The 24,369-nt window shown below is 55.7% G+C and overlaps 2 protein-coding genes across 3 annotated transcripts in view; one reads left to right on the forward strand and one right to left on the reverse strand.

Annotated features, from left to right (window-relative positions):
- Window positions 1–16,442, forward strand: part of ANKK1 (ankyrin repeat and kinase domain containing 1) — a 28,171-nt gene extending 11,729 nt beyond the window's left edge. Inside the window, 15 exon segments of the mRNA XM_012659144.1 lie at window positions 5,801–5,943; window positions 5,946–6,094; window positions 7,243–7,312; window positions 7,315–7,375; window positions 7,616–7,662; window positions 8,261–8,419; window positions 9,106–9,230; window positions 9,751–9,778; window positions 10,758–10,959; window positions 10,961–11,247; window positions 11,250–11,324; window positions 11,327–11,731; window positions 11,734–12,021; window positions 15,211–15,231; window positions 16,324–16,442. Coding sequence (XP_012514598.1) covers window positions 5,801–5,943; window positions 5,946–6,094; window positions 7,243–7,312; window positions 7,315–7,375; window positions 7,616–7,662; window positions 8,261–8,419; window positions 9,106–9,230; window positions 9,751–9,778; window positions 10,758–10,959; window positions 10,961–11,247; window positions 11,250–11,324; window positions 11,327–11,731; window positions 11,734–12,021; window positions 15,211–15,231; window positions 16,324–16,442 — 2,179 coding nt within the window.
- Window positions 16,443–20,911: 4,469 nt separating this feature from the next.
- DRD2 (dopamine receptor D2) overlaps window positions 20,912–24,369 on the reverse strand; it is a 62,644-nt gene continuing 59,186 nt past the window's right edge. For both annotated transcript variants that reach the window (XM_012659161.1, XM_012659160.1), the window contains 2 exons: window positions 23,938–24,265; window positions 20,912–22,245 (listed from right to left, as the gene is read on the reverse strand). In XM_012659161.1, the coding sequence (XP_012514615.1) occupies window positions 22,052–22,245; window positions 23,938–24,265 (522 nt within the window). In that variant the 3' untranslated portion in view covers window positions 20,912–22,051. The remainder of the gene's footprint in view (window positions 22,246–23,937; window positions 24,266–24,369) is intronic.

The following is a 24,369-nucleotide window of genomic DNA, read 5'->3' on the forward strand; positions in this document are numbered from 1 at the left end:
TTGAGTTAGTTTTTGTCTAGGTGTGAGGTTCACGTTGGTTCATTTTTTGCCTATGGTTATTCATTGAGACAAATTTCTAAAGATTATAATCTTTACAGCAACATTTTAGAATGGTTATTATGATTATTATCCCATTTTACAGATGGAGAAACCCAGAGAGATTTGGCAATGTGAGCCAAGTCACACGACTGCTAAGTGGTAGAGGAAAGCCAGGGTTTGAATGCAGGTCTGGTTAGTCCTTGAACTCTTGCATTTAACGCTACTCTTGTTGCCTCATTCGCTCCCCTTCTCTCTGAGAGAGTCTGGCTTCCTGAGCAGATGTTCCAGCTTCCTGCACACAATCCTTTGTCCTGACCAACCTTAACCTTACCTCGGAGCGTATAGACTCTTAGAGGTTGCAGCCTGCCACAACTTGCCCAGGCGTCCTCTGTGACCTATTGGCAGGACGACAAGGAGGGCAGATTGGGGGACTTTCCTGTATGCAAATAGCTTGTCATTCTGGTTTGGAGAAAAGTTCATATTGGATTCCAGCATCCTTCAGAGTATTGTGGAACTGCTCTGCCAGCTCACTGGTCTGGGAGTGGCAAGCTGAGAATGTTAGGTTCCCAAAGACAATCCCCCCTGCCCCAGCACACACACAAAATTCATTTAATAATTCCAAGTCCAGAACATTTCCATTCTCAATCTGCCAAGATAGAATACATTGAACCACCTCACTATCCATTCCCACTGTACGTAGGTGTGCAGTAGAAGGTGGGGCGTCCCCCAGCTCTCTCCTCCCCACCACGCACTGGCCGTGGACTCCCCACCAGGCAGGCAGGACCTAAGGACTTCCGCACTCAGACCTCTGGGAAGAAATCAGCCGTCTCTGTGTTGGTCCTGCTCTTTCCCAAGTCCCTAACCCCACCCCACTTATAATGAGGGAACCAGGGGTTCTTTGTTTCTGTGACCTTATACCCAGGAAGGGTCCCCTCCCCTTACAACTTCTCCCACAGCTTATCCGAAGACTGCTAGGCTTTTGTCCTGGCCCACTTCAGAGAGATCAAAGGAGCAGCGCAAGCCCAGTGCGAGGAGCCAGTCGCTCTGGATAAACACATACGTCCGTCTCGCCTGACTCCTCTGAAGCCCAGCAGTGCTGGAACCCACAGCGCAGCTGTCTCCACGGGAGGGTCAGCGGTAACACAGCCTGGCTCCTGCGTGGCCCTCGACTTCCACCCCTGCAGCAAGTTCACAGAGGTATTTTATTTGGGATCCTGGCAGCCTGCCTGGATCCGTATGGGTCCCTTCCTCCAGGGATGATGCTTTCTTCAACATTCCTGTGACAGGTGCCAGTCTCTGCAGACAGCCAATGGCGGCTTCTGGTTTCTTGCTGTCCCTAGAGAACCACTTCGGGTGTAACTGGGCCAAAGGAAATCACTGAACTGATTCAGACCATTCACCCCTGGTGTTTCCTCCAGGAGCCGAGACAGATTTCACTGAACGTCAGAGATCTGGTCCCGAGTCAAACTTCCTCAGGGCCAGGGGGCTGTCTGCCTTCCCAGTCACCATGTTAGCTAACCCAGGAGAAGGCACGAGACCTCTTCTTGACCTCCTAGTCTCCCTGACAGTAATGTCCCCTCTCATCTTCCAAGCTTTCCTGGGGGAGGCTTTGAAACTTGTCAGGGGCAGGCAGTGCTGTTCCAGGGGCACTAAGTTCTGTTGTCCCCTGCCTTGCTCCAGCCGAAGCAAGCTGGGGGCCTCCCTCTGACACTGTCTTTGGGGTATTTGCCCTGCTCTGGATGCAGTTTCCATCACCTCCACCCTCTTCGAGGGAGCATGACTCTCTCTCCCCTCTCCCCCATATTCGTGAAAGGCTACCCCTGCTCCTCCCATGCCCAGCTCATTTCCATGGGAATCAAGAGGACTGGGTTTGAATATCAACTACCACTTACTAGCTCTGTGGCCATTGACTACTTACTGTCTCCAAGGCAGTTTCCTCATCTGCAAATGGCGAGATGATGACATGCTAACATTGTTGTAGATTTAAACAAGATGACATCTGTAAAGTATGTGCAGTAAGTAAAGTAGCCACTGATCTGGGAAAAAGTTAATGTTCAATTAACAGTGGCTATTATTGGTCCCCGTGACAACTGCCTTTGGGCCCAATCTTCAGTCCTTAGTCTTAATTTTCGGTCTTTCATCCTGGAGGTTGCATGTAAATTCTTACAGAAAGAGCAAGTTCTGCATCTTCCACCAGGAGTCTCTGTTCACTGCCCTGCCTGTGGTGTTCCCTGGCAGTCTCAGGGGTTTGTGGCATGGCTGATGGGCCCGACAGCCTTGGGCCAAAGGCGAGGCAATTCCTCCTCTGGCAGGTGGGCTCCTCACACTTGACGATGGTCGCTCTGGGGTCTCCCTGTGGACGTTAGCCCATCTGCCCAGCTGTAGGTGAGAAGGGACTGACCCTGCACGGCTCTGCCACAGTTCCCCCAGCTGTACCTGGCCCTGGCAGTGACTCGCTTGCTCAGTGCCCCTGGGGAGACCCAACTGTTCAAGCACTTACAATTTTCCCTGCTCTGAGCGTCTCTGAAGTAAGAGGGCAATTCCGTTGGCCAAAGACCCAGAGGAACTTCCAGGCTCAACACTGGGAAGCCTTCCTCTCTTCTCACCTGCATTCCCAGGTAGACTGAGGTACTGCCCACCTTGGGTGGGAAGGGGAAGGGGAAGGGAGCAGGCAGTTCAGAGAATGGAAGGGGTGTTGCCTCAATGTGCTGCCACTTCTCACGCCTCTGGGAGACCGTCCCTGCCTCTTTCGTCCAGCTGTCTTTACCCACTGGGACAGCGCCCTGTCTGTCCAGCAGCCAGGTTTGCCTCTACAGGGACACTTTCTCCCCTTCTGCCCCAAGTCTCTGCCCTGAGCCCTCAGGCCAGATTCCTCAACAGCCCCAACACTGCTCTGCAGCCACCCGGTCACCCGGCTCAACCTGCCCCACCTTCCAGCCTCCCCTAGTAAGTGGGCCAAGGAGCCCACCTCCCCCATGGCCACCCCCAGGCAGGTGAGCCTTGGCCCTCTGAGCTTAGGGCCAAGAGCAGTGCCCTGAAGGGAGCCCCTGAAGACAGGATCCCAGCCCCCCAGCCCCTCTATCTTTGCTGACCCTTTCTTGGTGGCCTTTAGCACGCTAAGACTGGGTAACAAACAAATGAAAACCAACAATAACAAAGAAAGCATTAAACCAATCAGACCAACAGATTCAGAACAGAAAAATCCCCATTAGGAATTTTTGAACCCCATCCTTCCTGGGGAGGGGCGGGGGTCCAGGCCCGGGAAGAGCCCTGAACCCTCATAACCCCTGGGACATGGGAGTTGCAGGACGCATAAATAGACACCCTCTTCAAACTGCACCTAAATACAGTGGAGCCAACTTCTCTGGCTGGACTTCTGCTGCCAGCGTCAGGACACCTTCCTTTCCCAGCACGGCTCCCTCGCTCCAGGGTGAGAGCTGTGGGAAGACCAAAGGCTGAGACTAAGGAAGGACTAAGACTAAGCTGTGGTCTCGGGGCTCAGGTCCTGGCTCCCCTAACCTGCGCAGGGCGGGGAGGAGGGAGGGCCAGTCCCCTGCCATCCCCACCCTCCCAGGACCTGAGGAGCCGGAAGCTTCGGATCCTGGAACCACCCAGGCTGGGGCCGAGTCTCAGGGAGGCAACAGATCTTGTAAAACTTTGTCAGCCATTGCAAGAACTTTGGCTTTTATTGGGAATGAGAAGAGAGCCACTGGAGCGTCCTGAAGAGGGTGGTGACACGCTTTGACTTAGATTTTACAAGTGTCACTCTGGCTGCTAATTTGAAAATAGTTGCTGGGTGGGAAGAGGGAGAAGCAGAGAGGCCAATTAGGAGGCTTGGGCCAAGATGCCAGTGGGCAGAGGGAGTGAGAACTAGTGGGATTCTTGCTCTACGGTATTTTGAAGGTAGTGCCAGCAGAATTTGCCAAGGGACGGGTTGTGGGGAGTGACACGAGGGTCCTTGTGTGAGGACCAGGAGGATGGAGGCCCTATTCACGGAAATGAGGAAGGCTGAGGGAGGAGGAGGTTTTAGGGGAGAATCAAGCTTAACTTTAGACACATTTAGTATTGCATATGCAGTCAGAGAGGTCGGGATTGGCGAGATACAGAGTGTAGAGTGAAAAGTGCAGAGGAGAGGGGCTAGGACTGAGCCCCATGATCGAAGAACACAGCATGAGCCTGCCAAGGAAACAGAGAGGAAGTGACCAGAAAGAGAGGGAGAAATCCCAGAGAATGTTGACACATAGAGGAAGAAAGAAAAAAAATCCGAAATCTGAACTCTAGACTGAGAACTAGAAATTGCCCGTTGGCTATAGCAACATGGAGGTCATTGGTGACCTTAGCAACAGGTGTTCAGTGAAGTGCAGACACCAGAAACTAGACGAGAAGGGGTGGAGAGAGATGAGGAAAAGGAGAGATAGCAGTAAATGCTTTCCAGAAGTCTGGGTGTGGAGCGGAATTGTGCAAGGCAGTTACTATTATTCCCATTTTACAGTTCAGAAACTGGGGCTCAGAGAATTCACTTGCTCAAGGTCATGCAGATAATAAGTGATGAAACGGGGATTTGAAATCAGGGTGGTGTGACCCCAGATCCCATGCTTTTTCCATTTCACAACAGATGTCGTTCTAATTCCTGTGAACCCAAGAGGATGAGAGGAGAAAAATCAAAAATATCACAGAAGTGGAGATCTCTGGCACAGTAGAGAAGTAGAGGTGAGAACAGGAGAAACCTAGACTAGCCAACCTGTCCAGGTGCCAGGGAGAGCAGGTAGTTTTCCTGCAGATGGGTGCTCTCTGGTTGGCTTCCCAGGGAGGGGACTGCAGCGCCATCACAAATTTGCAAATATTGCACTTTCAAAATGTCATTTCTCCTCAATCCCCATGCCTGCGATTCCATAAAAATCTATAGCAGTTTGCATATTTACAATTTGCACTGTGGGCCCATACAGTGAAATGAGTGAGAGGGTTTGCAAATGCTTGTTTTTGTAAGGCTGTCCCTTAAGTCTCGACTTCCGTGCAGTTCAACAAAGATGCATTGTGCAGCGCAGGGCCATGTGCTCTGGGGAGTACAAAGACGAATAATTATAGTTGATCTGTAAAGTGGAATACTGTGCATTAACAACCGTGCTTCCGGAGAATCGCCGTGTGGGGAAGTGCTCGTGCTCCACACGCTGTGTGATCCAGAGGGCGGGAGGAAGGAGCGAAAGGAAGAAAGGGAAAGGGAGGCCTTGAAAATGTATCATAAAAGAATACACTAAAATATCAACAGAGGCCAACCTGGCAGATTGGATTGCTGATGATTTACTTTTCTTTTTTATAGCTCTCTATAGTCCCTAGATTTCCTACAAGGTATATGTATTACTTTCATAATTAAAACGGCAATAAATCATATTTTAAAACAAAAACATGAGGCATAATATTAATCTCCAGGGGCTTGACATCTACTGGGGGAGATACACATAGAAACAGGTAGCCAGAATCAACATCGGGCTGAGACAGGTGCTGTCTGTGGCCACCTCTGCAGAGTGGACTGGCTCCTACACCTGCAAACTCCCGCACTTCCTGTCTGCTCTGCTGAACCTTCATCCGTGCTACCTGCTGGGCTTCACTTTAGGTCTTTCTTTCCTCCTCCATTACCTTGCAAGCTCTCGAGGCTTCTCTGGGTCCCCACAGCCTGGCATCATGCCTAGTTCGTGTGTTCTGCTGGTTGCTTTAGGAATTAATGGGTGATTCTCTTCCATATCTTGCTCTCCTCTCCCCCTAGCTCTCATGTGAATTGGCTCATCGAAGAAGCGGCCAAAATGATCAAGGTCAAGTTTTAGCACATCGTGTCTATCCATGGGGTGTGCAAGCAGCCCCTGAGCGTTGCGATGGAGTTTAGTGCCAAAGGCTCCCTGGAGAAGATGCTGCCACCCACAGCCTCTGCTGGCAGCTCAGGTTCTGCATCATCCCTGAGACCAGCTGGGCCATGAACTTCCTGCACAGCCTCAAGCCACCTCTGCTCCACCTGGATTTCAAGCCAGGCAGCATCCTCTTAGACAGTGACACGCATGTCAAGGCAAGAGCCCAGGCCAAACCTCTCACCCCCTTTCACTCTACAGTCTCCTCCAGTGATCAGAATTATCTACCTGCCCGATTGGCCTGGCAAGAGGTCTAAGCAGCTCTCTTGAGGGCAGGAATCACACCTGGAACAGAGATGGCTAAGCAGTGAAGTTTGGTGCATGAAGTTGGATACCAGAATGCTTGTAATAACCCTCTTTGGGCCTCAGTTTTCAATTTCTAAAATAGGCAGAATAATATCTATCCCTCCCATTTCATGCTTTGGGTGGGATGTGTGTAAATGAGGTAATCCCTAAGAAAGGTCATAATGGCCATTTTTTTCAGTTCCTAAAATATGCCACACTCTCTTCTGCCCCAGGACCTTTGCATATTCTGTTCCCCTACTCCTCTCTCTTTATCTAGCAAAGACCTTCTCATCTTTCAGCTCTCAGCTTAAATATCACCTCCTCAGGGAGGTCTTCCCTGATCTACTCCAACAGATCCCTGTTGTATACCCTCACTGGGCCTCTGTTTCTTCACATTGCTAAACCCAATTGCAAAGATATAATTATTTGTGAAACTCTTTCATTAATGACTGTACACCTGTTTGAATAGGCACTTATGAGGGTACAGAGTGTGTGGGGCATCTCGTTTTTCTTTTCTGAGTTTGATCTTCAGCCCATAGCCTAGTTGACTCTCAGTGAGTGGCCAATTGGCCAGTGATGACTTAATGGATGGAAGCAAAGGGGGGATAAATGTACATGGTATGTTTCAGGATCTGTGGAGGTGGGATGAGCAGAAGCTCTCTGAGGATGGCAACTCTATCCACAGTCTCTCTGGATAGTGGCAACGCCTGCCAAGGACTTGCTGCACACCAGGCACTGTTCTAAGTGCTCTTTTCCATGTTACCTCATTTAATGCTCGTAACAGCACTATGGTCAAGTACTCATATTATTTCCATTTTACAGATAAGGAAACTGAGGCTCTGAGATAAGTAACTTGCCCAAGATCATCAGGTAGTAAGTGGCGGAGCTGGGAGGCAGCGCAGTAGGAAACCACTACACGATACTGGAACGGGTAGATTGCAGGAGGGGTGAGGAACCGAAGCAGTTTTCTGGACACAAGACTCTATTACGCCCCTATCTCCCGACACTGACTTTCTCCCAGATTTCAGACCTTGGCCTATCCAAGTGGATGCAGTACATCGGGAGGTCTGCCCTGCAGGGCACACTCAGCTACGTCCCCCGGAGATGTTCCTGGGGAGTAACAAGGCCCAAATCTGAGTGTACCAGTATTGGGGGTGCCTCCATGCCACACACCCCAGAGACAGCTTGCAGCCACCACCCTGCCTGGCACCCATGGCCAGTGGGCAGGGAAGGACAGGGATGCAGTCTGGCCCCTCCCTACCCAGGTGGGAGGAGGAGGGTGGGGATGACTCTGGCTGGAGAGGCTTGTCTGGGACTGTGTGGGCTGTAGGGCCCCCTGGCTGGGGTGACCATGGATATTGGACCAAGTCCCTCGGACCATTTCCCCATCACAGCTTCAGGATTGACATCTGGGAGCTCCTCACTCAGAAGAAACCACGCTTAAGAAGCAGGTAGCTGCGGCTGTGCAGGAGTAGGACAGGCCCCTCGATGGGGTGCTGGGGAGAGGCCGTGGGAGGGCCGGAATTAGAGAGGGAGCACAAGGGGCAGGCTTGCGTGGGGACCCTATTCTCTTCACTATTCTTTTCCTCGCCCTCCTTCCACTCACGTCCTAGTGAAAAGAAAGACGAAGTGTGCCCAGCCCATGCTGCGTGGCTCTGACCCCCTTGCTTTCAGAGCACCCGTTCCTGCCTTCTCCATCCCCCAGCCCTGCTGCCTAGGTGCCAGGTAAATGGACTGCAGGAGAGTTGGGTAACCTTGCAACGTGGGATGTCAGAGCTTTCACCTGGGCCTGTCTGTCCATCCGGCAGCCTTTGGGCAGCACAGCCCTGCAGTGTGGGGTCCTGCCCAGTCTTGACCTGGGAGGTAGCTACAGCTGAACAAAGAGACCCGGCTGCTCAAATCAAAACTTTAAGTTGGTCATTAGTCTAGCTGTCCACTCCCCATGCACACGTGGAGCCCCTGCTGCATGCACACCCTGCCCGGGTCCTCAGAGCCCCTGCCCTGTCTCCCAGCACCCGCACGGTCTGGGCCTCCTCCGGCAGGGTTCACCATGACAACCATCATTATCCAAGTGGCCACAGGCATGTGGCCCTTCCTGGAGCCTGTCTCCCACCTGTGGCCAGGTGAGGCCCAGCAGATGGTGGGCCTGATGAGGCGCTGCTGGGACCAGGACCCCAGGAAGGGGCTGTGCTTGGCAGGTGCTTAACCAGCCTCACCTGCCCAGGGACTGGGAGCTGGGCAGGGCCAGGATGGGAGATGATTTGGCCCAGGTCACTCCTGAGAACTACGCAGAGAGACGCCTGCAGCACTAGGGCCTGGAGGGACTTTCTAGGGTAGAATCTGCATCCGGGGCTGGGAGGACAGCATCGGGAGCCAGGAGCAGCTGCGGACGGGGCCTAAGCTCTGTGTGTATCATGTGCGTCCCTGTGGAGGTAGAGTAGAAACTCCTCGTTGCCAGAGGCATAAGTCACAATATCTGGGCCTGGCCTTGCCACGGAGCTCTCCAGTCAGCCCTGGGTTCTTTCGGGGCTACGGTGTCCTCATTTGTGAAATGTTTCCAGACCATGAGATCACAGACTGGGATGGACTGTGAGGTTATTCTGTCCTTTGGGGACTGAAAATGCACGTGTGTGTAAGTGTGAGCATCTCGGAGATCACCTAGCCCTGTCCCCCGGTTCTATGGAAAAGGACTCTGATAACTCAGAGGGTGGGTGACTTGCCAAAGTGCCCCGCTGGGACCCAAGTTTCCTGCCTCCTTGTGTGCACGTATGGACATACAGGTGCCCAGGAATGGATGTGGTGCGGACACAGGAAACGTCAGTGTATCTAAAACAGGGAAGGGACTGTTGCTCCCTGTGCTCTCTCTCTCTCCCTCATGGAGCAGACCTCACAGTGGAGACAGACTTGCTGCTGTCACTGCTGCAGAGTCCTGAGGCAGGCCCAGAGAGTGAGGCCCTGGCCAGGAAGGTGTCCTGCAAACCATCGCTGTTCCAGCCTCGGGATGTGAGTGTGTGGACCAGGCATGCCTTGCTGTCCTGGGTCGTGCTACCCGGGGGCCCGTGTGGACTGCCATGGTCTCTAGCAGGACACTGAATATTCATGCACGGGCTGTGTCCTTTGCAAGGCTGCCTGGCTGAAGGGGCCAAGCCAGGCTGCCCAGCTTGGGCCACCTCCACCCAGAGGGAAGTTCTTTTCCTAATTTGCATAAAGGTGCTCTAAAGGTTAGTGGTGGCTGTAGCTCAGAGCCCCTGGGAAGGACATACCTCTGCTCACATGTGGGATCAAGCGGAGCCCTGCCCTGCAGAGGGAGGTTTCACACTGTGGGCAGCAACACCATCCCTCGGTCCTCCTGTCGCTGCCCTAACACGGGAACCAGCCATAGGTTAGCTTGGGACTCCTGGCTGGACCCAAAGACCCACCCTGCAGTCCATGTGCCCCAGGGAAGGCAAGGCCCTGGGCCACCTCCTTCTGGAGGGTGTCTCCTCTCTGTGTTGTCCTCTAGACACAGCTGAGGGTAGCCATGGCAAAGGAGGAGGTGTCCCAGGACAGAGTGCGATGTGAGTCCTCCTAATGGGTGACAGGGAGCACTGGAGAGAGGGAAGGAGAAGAGGACGCCACAGACCAGAACCGCCTCCGCAGGTCAGCGAGGAAGCCGGCCCGGAGCTGACAAACAGCAGTGAGTCCAGGTGCCACCGGAGAACTCACAGCTGCAGAGCAACTGGAATCAAACCTTTTCCCCATCCTAAACGGCCCCACCCTCCCTGGGTCTGGCACACATCCGGGTCTTAGGGGTCTGTCCCAGCACCCGGCTGTGTCTTCCAGAATTGCACATGTGCTCAGGGGCCTGACTCCACCTCCCCTTGGGATCTGTGTCCTTGCAAGACCAGTTGCTCCCTTCCTGACCTGAGAGGCGGAGCGTGGTTCTCAAAGTTGGCTGCAGTTAGATTTACTTAGGAAATTAGGGACAAAAAAAAAAAAAAAATCAATGCCTTTGGCCTACCAGAGACTAGTTTTTTGGAATCTGTGGGGGGTAAATCCTTAAGACCTCAGGGGGGTTTAGGTCTTAGAGCTCCAACCACAAATTTATTTCTGACTTGCATTCACTTACCTCAGCCCAGGCCCTCCTCTGAAAGTTCTCACCTCCATAATTTGTCCTCACAAGGGTAGAATGAGCTGAGCATTGTTCGTCTCCCCTTTGCTGATACAGACATGGAGGCTCAAAGGGGCAGAGCATGGGCTGAGGTCAGGGGCTGCTAAGGTGGGGATCGGGGCTTGCACCCAGGCCTCTTGGGCCCGTTGCTCCTTTGGCCGCATCTGTGCAGGAGGAACTGCAGGTTTCCACTCTCCAAAACAAGGGAGGCCAAGTTTGAATAGCAACAGTCCTAACTGCGTGGGGAACCGTGCTATCAGGAAAAGCATTGCCCTCACTCCTCTAGTCTCTGTTCCTGGACGCTACTTCCAGGAGGCAGGGGGACAGCTGAGATGCCCTCTGGACAGGTCACAGGTCTTTTTCTTCCCAGCCCATCTTCCTCCCAGCAGACGCAGGAGACTACTTGGAGCAGGTCCTACAACTGTCCCGCAGCAAGACCTTGGTCCTGAGCGAAGAGGAGCTGCACATCTATGAGAACAAGGTCACTCCCCTCCAATTCCTGGTGGCCCAGGGCAGCATGGAGTGGGACAGGCTGCTGCTGGCCCCAAAGGTGGACATGGACTGCCAGATGGCCTCCAGCTACACCCCTCCTCATCGCCGCCCAGGACCAGCAGCCAAACCCCTGTGCCCTGCTTTTGGTTCACTGCATTCATGCCAATGTGGCAGACAAGGATGGCTGGGACCCCCTGCATTTTGCAGCCCAGAATGGGGACAACAGCACTGTGCACCTGCTCCTGGACCATGGGGCCCACATGGGTGCTCAGGAGCACCAGGGGTGGATGCCACCTCACCTGGCCACACAGAATAACTTGGAGAATGAGGCACGGCTTTTGGTCTCCCATCAAGCTGACCTCAACCTGCACGTAGCTAAGAGCAAGGCCCCCTCCACATGGCTGCCTACATTGGCCATGTCAGCCCAGCCAAGCTGCCGACAGACCAGAGGGCTAAGTTGGATCTCGGCAGGGAAACCTGAGGACACCACTGCAGCTGGCAGTGGAACAGGGCAAAGGAAGGGCCACCTAACACCTGCTGAAAAGTGGGGCAGCCCCCAACGTCCTTGATCAGAGTGGCTACAGCCCACTGCACGCAGAGGCTGCCAGGAGCAAGTACTTTATCTGCAAAATGCTGCATAGGTCTGGGGCCAGCCTTGAGCTGCCCACCCAGCAGGGCTGGACGCCCATGCATCTAGCAGCCTACAAGGGCTACCTGGAGATCATTCACCTGCTGGCTGAGAGCCAGGCAGACGTCCATGCTTTCATAGGCATGAACTGGATACGCCTGCATCTAGCTGCCCACTACGAGGAGGTGGCAGTGTTGGCAGTGCTGGGGTGTGGGGCTGACCCCAATGCTGCCAAGCAGTCAGCTGGACACTCCTCCACCTGGCAGTGCAGAGAGGTGCCTTCCTGAGCACCACCATTCTTCTGGAGTACTCTGCAGATATCTGCGCCCATAGCAAGGTGTGCTGGACACCTGCCCACCTGTCTGCCCTCAAGGGCAATACAGCCATCCTCAAAGTGCTGGTCAAGACTGGCACCCAGCTGCACATCCAGGATGGAGTGGGTTGTACTTCCTGGCAGCTGGCCCTCTGGAGGCAAAAACAGGGCACCGTGGCCTTCCTAGAGGGCAAGGAGCTCTTCCTGGCCACTCTGGGTGCTGCTGAGCTCGATGCCCAGACAGTTTAGCCAACTTGGGGTCTCCTTGCTTGGAGGGAGGAGGGATTGGTAGAAGTGAAACTGGGCTTCTGGGAGGGCCTCTTCCCCATCCTGCCCCTCTGACCTTGAGAGGAAGCAGAAACCGGGTCTCCCAGGTGATGGAGGGAGGGGAGAGGTGCCACTGAGATTGTAGCTGGGGAAGGGCCCCTGGCTTGGAGAGCTGCTTTCAACACTTCCTCCAAGTCATCCCCAGCAGGTCCCGGGCCTCCTCCTCCTGGTCTACACGGGCTCCCCAAGGTGAATTCCCCTCTCCGGTCCCAAGAATCCTGCCACCTTTTGCCACATGGCCCTGAGTTCACAGGGCCCTTGCATCCTAGGAAACGCCCTCTGAAGACAACGGTAGGCGCTGCAGTAAGGGTAGTGGGCTTACTCAGGCTGGGGCAGAAGTGACAGACACTCCTGCTTTGCCCCTTTTTACAGGAGCTAAAAGTTCCGAGGAAATTTCTGCTCACTGTTTAAAGTCCCAGACAGGCCCCTGTTGCCACACTGACCACCCCCTCCCAGTGGCCCTGGTCCCGGTGCCTGGGTCTCCTTCACGGTCTCTTGAGGGCAAAGGAAGGGTGCACTCCGATGTGGATGAGAGATCCTATGTGGCACTCGCGGTCACTGGTCCCGCCCCCACCCTTCTCTGTGTCCAGTTGTACGGGCAGGTTTCAAGCCCTGAAGTCCACACAGCTGGGTGGGTCTGAGTCTGCCCTTTGCAGATGGATTGACCTGGGGCCAGGTTGGATATAGGGGCCAGGAGTGTCAGTGTGGGGTGTGTGCATGTGTGTGCGTGTGATCTGTCTGGTGTGGGCTGTGGGTGCACACGGTGGGGGGAGGCAGGGGCAGTGAGGGGCTTGGCAGGTGGTGATGGTGAGGGCAGCTGATCTGGGCTCGGGATGGAGCTCACAGGGCAGAGACTTTGCTCCTCGGCAGTGGCTCAGAGAGCTCGCGTATGTGACAACACCCTGGCCACCGATCAGCTGGCCTGCTGGTTGAGGGCAGGTTGGGGCAGGGCTGGGGCTGCTCACACTAGCTGTGTGACTGGGGCCCTGGCTCGGTGGCCAGTTGGCTTCTAGCAAGCAGGTGATTGGGAGGGAGTAGGGGTGGGATGGGTGTCCCAGGGTCCTGTCCTGCTCCTCTCCACCTGTCTACACTGCTGAACAGCACAGTGAAAGCAGCCACTCCAACTCATACACACACAACTGTAGTTTTGTTGTCAGAGAAGGGGAATTGTCCATCTCAACTCCTGGCCGGCTCTGACCCCAGCCAGTCGGCAGGCCTGCCTTTCCGTGTTGCTCTCCTGGGCTGGGCATCCCAGGCTGGGCATGGGGCCACCAGTAGGCAGCCTGGTGTCGGCATGGGGCAAGCAAGACAGGGCAGAGGACACCTGAGGCCTCACGTGCTATCCTGCTGAGTGCACGAGTCCTTTTTAGCACAGCCAGCAGAATTGCATCCTCCACCCTGCGGCCTCTGGACTGTGGCTCTGCCTGTTGGTTCCTGGACACTTTATCCTCACCTCGCCACAGTCTGTGGCCACCATGGAAAGCCAGATGTGAGCCTAGGGAACTGGGGTGTGTCCTAGAACAGAGGTTATAAGTCTAGCCTACATATGAGCATCTACGGGGTGAGGGGCTTTTTAAATATACGAACACCTGGCTCTACCCTTGACCGATTAGACCAGCACCTCCAGGATCAGATCCTGGTGCAAGCATCACTCACAGTCGCCAGGGGATTCGGAGGTGCAGAGGTCTGAGAACAAGCCCGGGGGAGGGAGGGTGTCCCGTGGTTTCTCTCTGTGTCCTTCCTTGGCATTGCTATGAAGACAGTCACTGGCCAGCAGCCCAGGGTGTCAGAGGTCTTTTCCTCTCCCAGTTGGTTAAGTGGGGACCCCTGGGGACTGGTGGCAGGGGGCGCTCAGCAGACTGTTCCATCTGCCTCCTCCCTGCTAGCCTCCTGGCCCAAACTCTTTGGCCTCCCTAAGACTAAGTCTTAGGCACGAGGAGTTGAAGACGCCCCTGGGAGTTCCTTCATTCCCAGGACAAGCAGGAGCAGGACGAGGGGAGCGGAGGAGGCTCAGGGCAGTTTGCTTCTCCTGGCACCCTGAAGGCTGAGTCTAGCTCCGATTCTAGGATTTCGAGCGAGCCAGAGAAGGCTCTGGGGCTACGTATCACAGCCAGGTGAGCTCCGGCAGTCATGGGCGTGGTCAGGAGTGAAGCACAGGTGAGAATGGGGCTGGCTCATCCTACTGGAGAGAGCTGGAGAGCAGACCCGAAGGAAAGGTGTTGGGAAAGGTAGGTGATCCTTTTGCACCTAGTGTCCCTCAAATGACAGGGATCCCGTGAAGATGTGGACAGGACTGTCCCTGAGAGTCCTTTCAGCTCTGGTGCTCAGGGGTCTAGGCAGAGGTCCTGAGATGCCTGCTTCCCCCAGGAGATGACAGGTAGGGGCTTCAGGCCAGCCCTGGCCATCACGGCCCCTTCATTGCCCACTGGCACCCTCTTCACCCTGCTCGAGGCTCCCCTAGCCAGGCACGGACACAGACACCCATAGCATCTACCTTGAGGCCCATTTCAACAGAGCCGCCTTCTACAGCTGTCCTAAGGAAGTTCAAAATCGAATTTTAGTGAGGGCCTTGACATTCCGAAGGAGAGGGTCTCTCATTGAATTTCAAGCCCTGTTTAGGGGAGATTGGGGTGGGGGAGAATAGGAGCTCCCTGATTTCTTACTGGACATCTCTACTTGGAAGTCCTACAGACCCCTTAAACTCAAAGTGTCCCAAACTGAACATTCCCTTCCCCCCACAAGCCTGCTCCTCACCCTTTGTCCCCCATTTTAGTTGAAGGCACCCAAGCTCCTGAGCTAGGAGTCATTCGGGACCAGAGGATGGAAACATACCTCCACGCTGCTCCACAGGGCAGCCACCTGCCACGTGTGCTACTGAGCACTTGAAATGTGGCCAGTGCAACCAAGGAACTGGATTTTTAATTTAAATAAATTAATGTCGCCAGCCACATGTGGAGCGTGGACAGCGCAGTCTATATCCTTCTCGCCTCCTCTGGTCAGATGCCAAGCTGATGGGGGTAGATCAGGAAGGGCTTTCTGGAAGATGCGAAGGTGGAATGAGGACAAGGACAGAGCAGAGGTGGGGCACAGCCTGGACCAGGTGGGAGCGGGGAGAGGACCACAGGCCAGGGAAGGTGAGACAGTTGTTTGTGGGGAGGAGACCGTGAGAGCAGGTGGAGGGACCGCACTGTTGAGGTAGGGGCGGGGAGACCTTGACACCCATTCTGATGCAGGAGCTGTCACTCCATGCTGTCATTCTCCCAACAGAGGGAGGACACAACCAGAACGTACCATGCATTCCGAAGACCTCTCCAGTTGCGTGTAGACTGAGGAAATGGGGAGCTGTGTGGCAGATGGGGATCCCAGCCTGTGGCAGGGGCTTCAGGGCCAGGCAGGCCTGGGTTGGACTTTGCATAGACTTCCTGGGCTTCAGCCTCATGTTTGCAACAGTTTTATTGTGGTGAGGGTGCGATTGGATCGTGCGCATCTCCAGCACCAGTTGGTGCTCGCCGTCGCTCCACTCCTCCCCCCACTCCTCCTCCTGTCCTCTGTCGGCGACATGACTGGCTTCACCCCTCATTACCTTTTACCCAGACGAGAGCCTCCTTTCCCATGGTAAACCCCACGTGAACCAATCCAGCACCCCCAAGGCAGACATTCTTGAGCCCTGAGAGATGGCGTCACCTAGCCTGGCTGTCCCCAGAGAGGCAGGTAGCCCAGGTTGTTCTTCCTGGTGGCTTGTGTTGGGAGGACACCATTGATGGAACCCTCCCAGTCATGAGGCAGGGACGCCAGAAGGAGCAGGGAGGTTTGGCGAGCTGGATCAATAGCAGTTAAAGTGGAGGGCGGAGTCGAAATGGGCTTCTGCGACTGTCCCAGAAGGGAGGCAGGATAGCAGGGATGAGCCCCAAACTCCTTAGTGATGAAAAGGCCTCTGACTCATCCTAGGAGCCGTGAGGAGAGGAGACCTGGGAGACCATGTCCCCCTCCAAAGCCAACCTGGGGGACTGAACCCCAGGGAGAGAATGACAAGTGCAGGGGAAGAGGGGAGAAAGCGGGGCAGGGAGGAGAGGGAGGAGGGGACCAGCAGGCCAGGGAGGCCCCAATGCTCCTTGAGCACATGAATAGCAGCGCTGGTCATCTTCTGTCCTGGAACATTCCTTCCCTGCCCACCCCCTGCTGCCACCTATAGGGCACATCCTCCCAACTTATCAGGACCTCCGGTCAGTGGGGGCTCCGGCCCGCTGTGCCCCCACGGCCTGCCCGGCCCCACACTCACAGCCGCGGGCCCTCTTTGCGCTGGCGGTCTGAGCTCCTTTCCCACCAGTGACTGTCGGGGTGCCCTCTGTCCTTTGAGACCAACTTGCCTATCCCCGCCTGCGAAGCCTCCTCGGCCTGCCCCGCTGGAGATGCCACTCCCTCCTCAGGGCGTGCTGTCCTGACACCCCGTGCAGTGAGGCTGAGGAGCCACTCTTGGGGCCACCTTCCTACTCAGCACATGCCGTGTCACTACGTCCTGCTTTTCTGTATTCCATCCAGCCCTCTCCCACTGCCCTGCTGCCGAGGCACAGAAGGCTGTCCCTCCGTGTTTGCTGACTCCGACGACATCAGCAGATGTTTGTTACAAGCTAATGGAAGGGACAGAGGTAGGAGCCAGGCTGAGCTGAGGCAGGGGAGGGAGCTGTGGGAGGTTGGACGTGACGGACCCAAATCCCGGCTGAGCTACCCCCTAGTTACATGACCTCAGGTTGCTGAAACTATCTCGGCCTTCATCGTATCACTTAGCAGCGACAATGCTTATCTCTGAGTTGTCACAATTAAATCCGATGCCATGCCGGTCAAAAGGCAAGGCAGTTTGTAAGCACTCAACACGTTTGTTTCTTGCAGTTTCTCCTAAATTAGAGGAGTTTTTCTCTTCAAATAAGGCAGACAGCTCAGCCTGTGGGAGCCGTTGGCAAGGATGCTCTTGGAAGCCGCTGCCTGTTTCCTTTGCTAGTGCATTCGGGGAAGGAAAGAAAGACTTTGCTTCAGTGCCTTGATGTGGCTGTGACACTGAGACCTCCTGGGATACACCTGTAACAGTGTCAGATCAGCAGTAGGGCCAGGGCAAGCCCCACTAGTCAGGTACGCCCACCGCGACACAGTCATGAGGACCATCCACAGATGGTGTCACCCAGAGCCTGGGGTCAAGTCCATGCTGTCAGCTTTTCTGGCTCTGAACCCCACAGCAGAGAAAACCAGGCAATGGAACTTGTCTCCTCCAGGGTCCTTTCCTTCCTCTCTCGCCCACTCATGCCTTCCCTGGCCCTGGCCGCAGCGCGGAGCCTGGCCTCCAAATGGCTCTTCCTGCAGCTCACATACTCCTGGGGGCAACGGGACAGCGTGTTTGGAGTTGGGCCGACTCAGGAAGATCCCGAAGGTGTGGATGCCCCAGCTTTGTTCCCATACAGTTCCGTGCCCCAGACCCTGCCCCTCCCGTCCCTGAATGGTAGCCCCTCCCTCCCCTGGCCTGGCCGCCATCCTTCACCTCGCCTGCAGCATCGGGGTTCCGCCGCCCTGAGATGTCAGGGAGGTTCCCTCTCTCTGCCCTCACACACATCTCTGGGTCTCAGAAGCCAGGTGTTAATACAAGAGAAAGCCACATGCAACTGTGGTCATGCAACATTTCCCATGGACTTGGGGCTGTCTATGGCTCCAACTGGGGGTAAGAGGCCCCCCAAATGCCCTCCAGGCTGGCGGCTCTGCCAAGCAACTTCTGCCTGTTCCCTGCCCTGGGGCCACCCTGGGCCTACCCTGGGCCTCTGCTCCAGGGAGGCCTAACTTGCCAAGTAGCAGAACTGGGATGGGAGAGGGAGTGGGAAGCTGTTCTCACCACATACCCCCTCTCCCCCCAGCCCACAAAGCCAGGATGGGTCTTCCCACTCCAAAGACGGTCTGCCCGCTCCCCATCAGCTTCCTGCTTCTCCTGCTTCCCCAGGACCCAAATGTCACAGAGCCAGAGGTACAGATTGGCAGGAGAGGATCTTCAGGCACACAGATGCCCAGATTCTGCTCCTTTCACCATTGAAACCCCACTGATAATTGTACCCCTGCTCTGCCCCCACCACCTACTCCCTTGCTTGCTAGGGCAGCCCAACTGGTGTTACCCTAAATGTCTGGATCCAAACAGATTTTCTTTCTTTCTCTGTCTTTTTAAAAAATCTTCTCAGCACACTAGCCTCTTCCACTTGCACTCAGGGAAGGTCAAGAAGCTGGGCTGGAGCGGAAGGTCTAGGATGCAGAAACAGAAGCCCTAGCCTTAAAGGTGAACTCCCTTCCCCGTACCAGAGCTTTTCTTCTGTAAGTGAGGTCATAGGAACAGCACTCCTGCTGGTTAGGCGAAGAACACACCGTCAGGGAGGGAGCAGCCCACAGAGGCCCCGGCACAGATGGGAGCTAAAGGTGCAGACACAGCCTGGGTCGCAGGACCCAGGAGGGCAGTGAGCCAGTGGGACACAGGGAGGCTGGGGCTAGTAGGTGAAGGAAGCCATGCAGTCCCTGGGGACAGGGATGGTTTAGGAATGGATCCAGGTAGGTGGGGACAGTGGAAATGCCCTGAGGGCAGGACAGTCTTCAGTGTTCCTAGTTGCAGGTGACTGGCTGCGCCTGTTCGGGGACCACCGGGAGAGCAGGACCTGCACGAGCTCTTTCACGGTCCTGCCCCAGCCATGCAGGAAGTTCTCCACGCTGTCAGTCTTCTTGCCCTCACCGATTCCACACTTATTTGTTCCAGGCCAAGGCTTGCCAGGGCCACTGTGTCACACATCACCTAGGAGGACGGTGCCCTGGAGCTGTGCAGCACACGCCTGTGCCTCGTCTGCCCTCCCCAAAAGGCCCTGGCAGTGGGGAAGTGGAGCTTTCACGCTATTGTGTGATCACTGGGTTAATGCCCGTCATCCCACTAGACTGTGAACTCGCGAAGGCAGGGATCACGACCACCTTCCTCACTGTCTTATTCCCTGCACCCCGCCTAGGGCCTGGAGCACAACAGTTGCTCAAGAAATATTCACTGCGTAAGACAACAAATGGGTGTCTGGATGGACGGAATGATGCACTTTCTTAGCCTTCTGGACTCCGTCGTCTCAACTCCCAAGACCTCTCCAGCCCGAGGCCACCTGGGATCCTCCAGAACCCACCTGGGGAAGAATAAGGGCCTGGAGCCTTGAAGACTCGCAGCCACATCTGGACCTGCTCCTTCGTGACTGTCAGACTCCTTTTCCGGTCTGTGAAGACACACGCATGGTGCCCAGCTGCGCCTGACCCTTAGGTGGTAACCTGTTGCTGTGCTCTGGGGACGAGGGGGCCACAGGGGAGGTACAGACATCGTAAAGGCAAATGAAGTGCCCTCTGATTGAAAGGCACTCTACAGAGAGACGCAGACACACACTGAGACGCAGGGAAGGGCAGAGCGGGGTGGAAATTCGGAGGGCTTCCCCTTCGCCCTCGCTGTCGAGAAAATGGGGCCATCATCAGCGCCCCTTCGGATGAGAGCCTGAGCCTGGGCCGCCCCCTTCCACTTTGTGTTCCTGGGTCCCCCTCCTCCCTTTTCTGTGCCCCTGCAGTGCTGAGGGGGGAGGGGGTGGCGCCCAGCCCTCCCCCTGCCCACTCTAGCTGTCAATCTGCTGTCTGGCAGAAAGACTTGACGCCTCTTGACAACTGTGGGCAACTTTCCCCTGCCCCACCTCCCGCCCCTGCCCTGCCCTCTTCCCCTCTTCTCCCTGTCAGCCTCTGCTCCCTCTGCTCTGGGTCTTCCTCCTCCCTCCCCTCTCTCTCTCCGTTTCCCTTTGTCATCTGCTCGGTTCTCACTGATAGACCTGTGTGCCCTCCTGAGATTTCTAATAACGAGATAAACCTTTATACTCCCGTCCGGGTCAGGATCTTCCATAGCTTGAGAGCATGGGAGTGTGTGTGTGTGCGTGTCTGTGTGTGTGTGTGTAGGTTCAGGGGTGGTTATTAGCAGCTGAGAAGTCCCTGGAGCCCCCAGGAGGTCCTATGCCTCCCCAGGAGGTAGTCACTGGGTTACTGCCCACCCCCCAGCCCCCCAAGCCAGACTAGGGTCCCACCTTCTGGAATCAGGGTGCTCCTGGGGACAGGAGCCTCTCTCAGGGCTTAGCACTACACGCAGGTTCAGGGAGAAGATCAAAGTCCATAATTAAATGTTCAGGGCAAGTTAAGTGCTCCAAACTTTGGTGCTAAAAATATTGTATTTAGCATGCAAATTATGCCCTGACAGCTCCCCAGAGCCTGAGCCCGTGGGTGCCAAAACCTTGTTTGTCATCAGCACTGTTATTCTCAAGACGGTAAGAATATTCCTCCTTCACCGGGTTGATTTATATTTCATTTTTAGAAAGCTAAGTTTCTGTTGTTGGGGCAGTGCCAACTGTAGCCTCAGAAGGCTTGGAGCTGTGGAGTGGTCTGGAGGCCCAGAGGACGGAGACCTGTCCAGGCCACAGCACTCGGGGCCTTCCCTGCTCCCCTCAGCCTACACCAGAGCAAGGACACAGGGATACAGAGACAGGACAGGGGACAGAGACAGACACAGGCAAAGCCAGCACCTCAAAGGCCACCTGTTCCACGAAGGCCTGTCCGCCCTAGTGGGTGAGAAAGGCAAAGGATGGTCCTTTCGAGGCACCGGGACCTGAGATGGGGAGGTAGAGAGGTGGGGACCACCTGGCTGCCATTGGGGAGGACGCTGCCAGACACCTGAATGCTGAGGATGGAGGTGGCACTGCTCCCTTCTGCCCAAGGGTCCTGGAGAGCAACTCTTGCCAAAGTTTTATTAGTTTGGTGCATGGAGAGTGATGTTACAGAGTCTGGGGCCCGGGGCTCCCCCAAGCTGCAGCTTCCCCTCCTCCCTCGGGGCAGGGCCAGGCCAGGCCAAATGGTATCCAGCAGCCTCTTAGCCATGGGCTCCTCTAAGGCAGAGGCAGTGGAAGGGAGGGGACACAGGAGAGAGAAGACGCCAAAGGGAATAGAAAAGGAAAGTGTCTTTGCGTCAGAGCGTGGCAGGAGGCAGCCCCCAAAGAACTTCAGATGCCCCCCAGCCCAAGCCCTGCCATGGTTCCAAGGCCGACTGCCCTACCTGGCCCCAGGTGGCCAGCATCTGCTATGAGAGGGGCTACATCTGAGGCCGTCGGAAGGTGGCAGAATGGGCTAGGGCCAGGGGTTCCTCTCCCCACAGACGTTCTTGGGGCCCTTTGAGATTAGGGTTCCTCCCCTCAGAGCATGTGGAAACCGCATGGGGAGCTGTAAAGGGGTGGGACATGTCAGGACCCACTGACGTGGGAAGTAGAGGCTCACATCGGGGTGGAGGCGGGAGCTGAGATTTTTGGCTTGGTCTTCTCTGGGGTCCGTCCTGCAGTCTGGTATGTACATGGGTCACCCAGTACTGAGTGGTTCACCTGGGTCCTTGGCAAAAGCTCTTGCTTCCCTTGTGTGGGCCTCGTGGGGTGTGAACTGTCCACCTCTCCCCGCTGCCTGCCCCAGGCCAAGCCTAACAAACAGAGAGCTCTCAGCCTCTGCGCTCTGACTCTGGCCCCAGCGACCCCAGAGCCCCAGACAAAGGTCAAGAAGATGGCTGCATCTTTGGTGCCAAGGAGAGGTGGGAGGTGGAGGTGGGAGGGGGACCCTGGGAGCAGCCCCTGAGCCAGGCGGTCCAGCCCCAGGGCTGATACCATGCCCAGCTCCCTAGCACTACCCTGGCAGAGTGAGGGTGTGCGGGGTGCAGAGCCAAGCTAACACTGCAGGGCCTGCCGGGGTGAGGAGAAGGCTGTGTTCCTCCCCCGCCCCCCGGCCTTCCTGCCCACGGCTTGCAGGGGTGAGGCCCGGCCAGCCTGGGCAGGGAGGCAGGAAGCAGGCTGCTGTGCAGGCGGGCAGCAGAGTCAGCAGTGGAGGATCTTCAGGAAGGCCTTGCGGAACTCGATGTTGAAGGTGGTGTAGATGATGGGGTTCACGGCGCTGTTGACATAGCCCAGCCACGTGAAGGCGCTGTACAGGACGGGCGGGATGTTGCAGTCACAGTGTATGTTCAGGATGTGCGTGATGAAGAAGGGCAGCCAGCAGATGATGAACACGCCTGGGGGAGAGGGCACGGTCAGCACGGCCAGGGACACCCCCACTCTGTGCACAAGATAGCAGGCTGCAGCCCAGGAGCACTGCAAGAGGAGTCGCGGTCTTGTATTCTAGATCTGCCTCTGACACCCATCTGCAGCGAAGAGTCCCTTCAGCTCCCTCAGCCTCACTTTCCTCATCTGTCAAATGGGTATAAAAATACCTACCTCCGAGGGAAGGATACTCTGTTTAAAAACAAATCCAAAAGATTACCGTTCTGACCCAAGTCAGCCCGTAGAAATGGAGATATCTATTCTCCTTCAAGGTTATCTTCGAGAACAATGTCTTCCCCCCAAGCTGGAAGTGGAGGGGATCTGCTCCTGGCAGTGTGGGACACATGGTTCGGGGAAAGGGAGCACTGAATACCTATATCGCTTAGTTCTCACGGCATCCTCACCAGGTAGATGGGAAACAGGCTTGCAATGGCTCTGCCACGTACCCAAGATCACTCCCTCTTGAGCAGCAAAGCTGAGAGCTGAACTTCAGTCTGTTCAGGTCCCCAAATGGCCAGGCTCTTGCTCCAGCCTTCCCCCAATTTCCCCAGCCTTGGTGGATACACCCTTGACAGTCTCTGCGTCGGACCACGCCCTCTAACCCAGGCCGACCATCCACCTGCCCTGCCCATCTAACTCAGGTGCGCTTTCTCCAGGACATCCTGCTCAGGGGGACACTCGGCATGGAGGCAGCATGTGCGTGGACGGTCCTCCGGGCACAGAAGGCACGCCCAGGCGCTGAGCGGTGTCTGGAAGGGGCAGGGGTACAGGGCAGATCCCCTGTGCACCGCAGCGCAGGACCTGGCTTCGGTCCCACACTGCCACGCCCCAGCCCACGGCCATGGGTGGCCCTCACCCTGCTGGGACCGTGTGCTCTCATTCATAAACCAAGAGCAGTAACACCTGCACCACTCACATCCTGGGATTGCCAGGGGGTGGAAGGGGATCGCAGGTGCCGTGTGGAAGGCAGAGTCACATCAGCTCCTCCTTTTCCCAACCACCGCTTGATTTTTGAGCTTTATTTTACAGTTTTCTAGGAGATTTTCATTCCAAAGTCCTGCCTAGCAGACAGGGTTGCCCCCTCATTTAGATCAGGGGCTGCATCTCGAGGCCCCTTTATTTTTCACAGCTGTGGTCGCACAAGTTAGGTGCAAGTGAACTGAATTTCCCAATTCCTCAACAATAGCAATAGTCACAAAAACCATAATCGTTACATATGTGTACTGCTTTGCAGTTTATAAAGTGCTTCCACCAACTGTATGCCATTTGACTGCCACAACAACGCTGAGAAATAACCTACTCTATACATGGGGAGACCAGAGAGAGAAAGCCACTTGCCTGGGGACACATGAGGTTCTGGGGACATTATGATAGACTGGTCAAGTTCACACATTCTGGAGTCAGATGGCCTGAGTTCAAATCATGAGTTCTCTTGGTCAAGTTATATAACCACTCTAAGCCTCTGTTTACCCATCTGTAAAATGAACACAGTTATAGAATCTACCTAATAGGGCTATGTGTACGTCGAGTGCCTTGGCCTGTGCCTGAGAAATGCCAGTCCCGTGAGGAAGGGCAAGGCAGAGAATGGGACCTGCAGAGATGGGTGCTTTCCCCAGCCAGGGCTGGGCAGGGCCAGCTGTGACCGGCAGCCGGGGCCAACTCACCGAGGACAATGGCGAGCATCTGAGTGGCCTTCTTCTCCTTCTGCTGGGAGAGCTTCCTGCGGCTCATGGTCTTGAGCGAGGTCCGGGTTTTGCCATTGGGCATGGACTGGATCTCGAAGATCTTGGCAATCTTGGGGTGGTCTTTGGCGTGCCCATTCTTCTCTGGTTTGGCGGGGCTGTCGGGATTGCTGTGGAGGCCGTGGTGGGAGGGGTCGGGGAGAGTCAGCTGGTGGTGGCTGGGGGGTATGGGGCTGTACCGGGTCCTCTCAGGGGGGCTGGTGCTGGAGAGCATCTCCATCTCCAGCTCCTGGGCTCGGCGGGCGGCCTCCTGCACCAGAGGCAGAGAGCTCCAGGTAAAGCCAGGCCAGTTCCCAGGCATCGGCCCCCCGAGCCGCACTGGCCCCTCCCTTTCCCCCTCTGGAGACTCCTGCA

Source organism: Propithecus coquereli, unplaced genomic scaffold (genome assembly GCF_000956105.1).
Source record: "Propithecus coquereli isolate 6110/MARCELLA unplaced genomic scaffold, Pcoq_1.0 Scaffold6, whole genome shotgun sequence".
NCBI classification, from domain to species: Eukaryota; Metazoa; Chordata; class Mammalia; order Primates; family Indriidae; genus Propithecus; species Propithecus coquereli.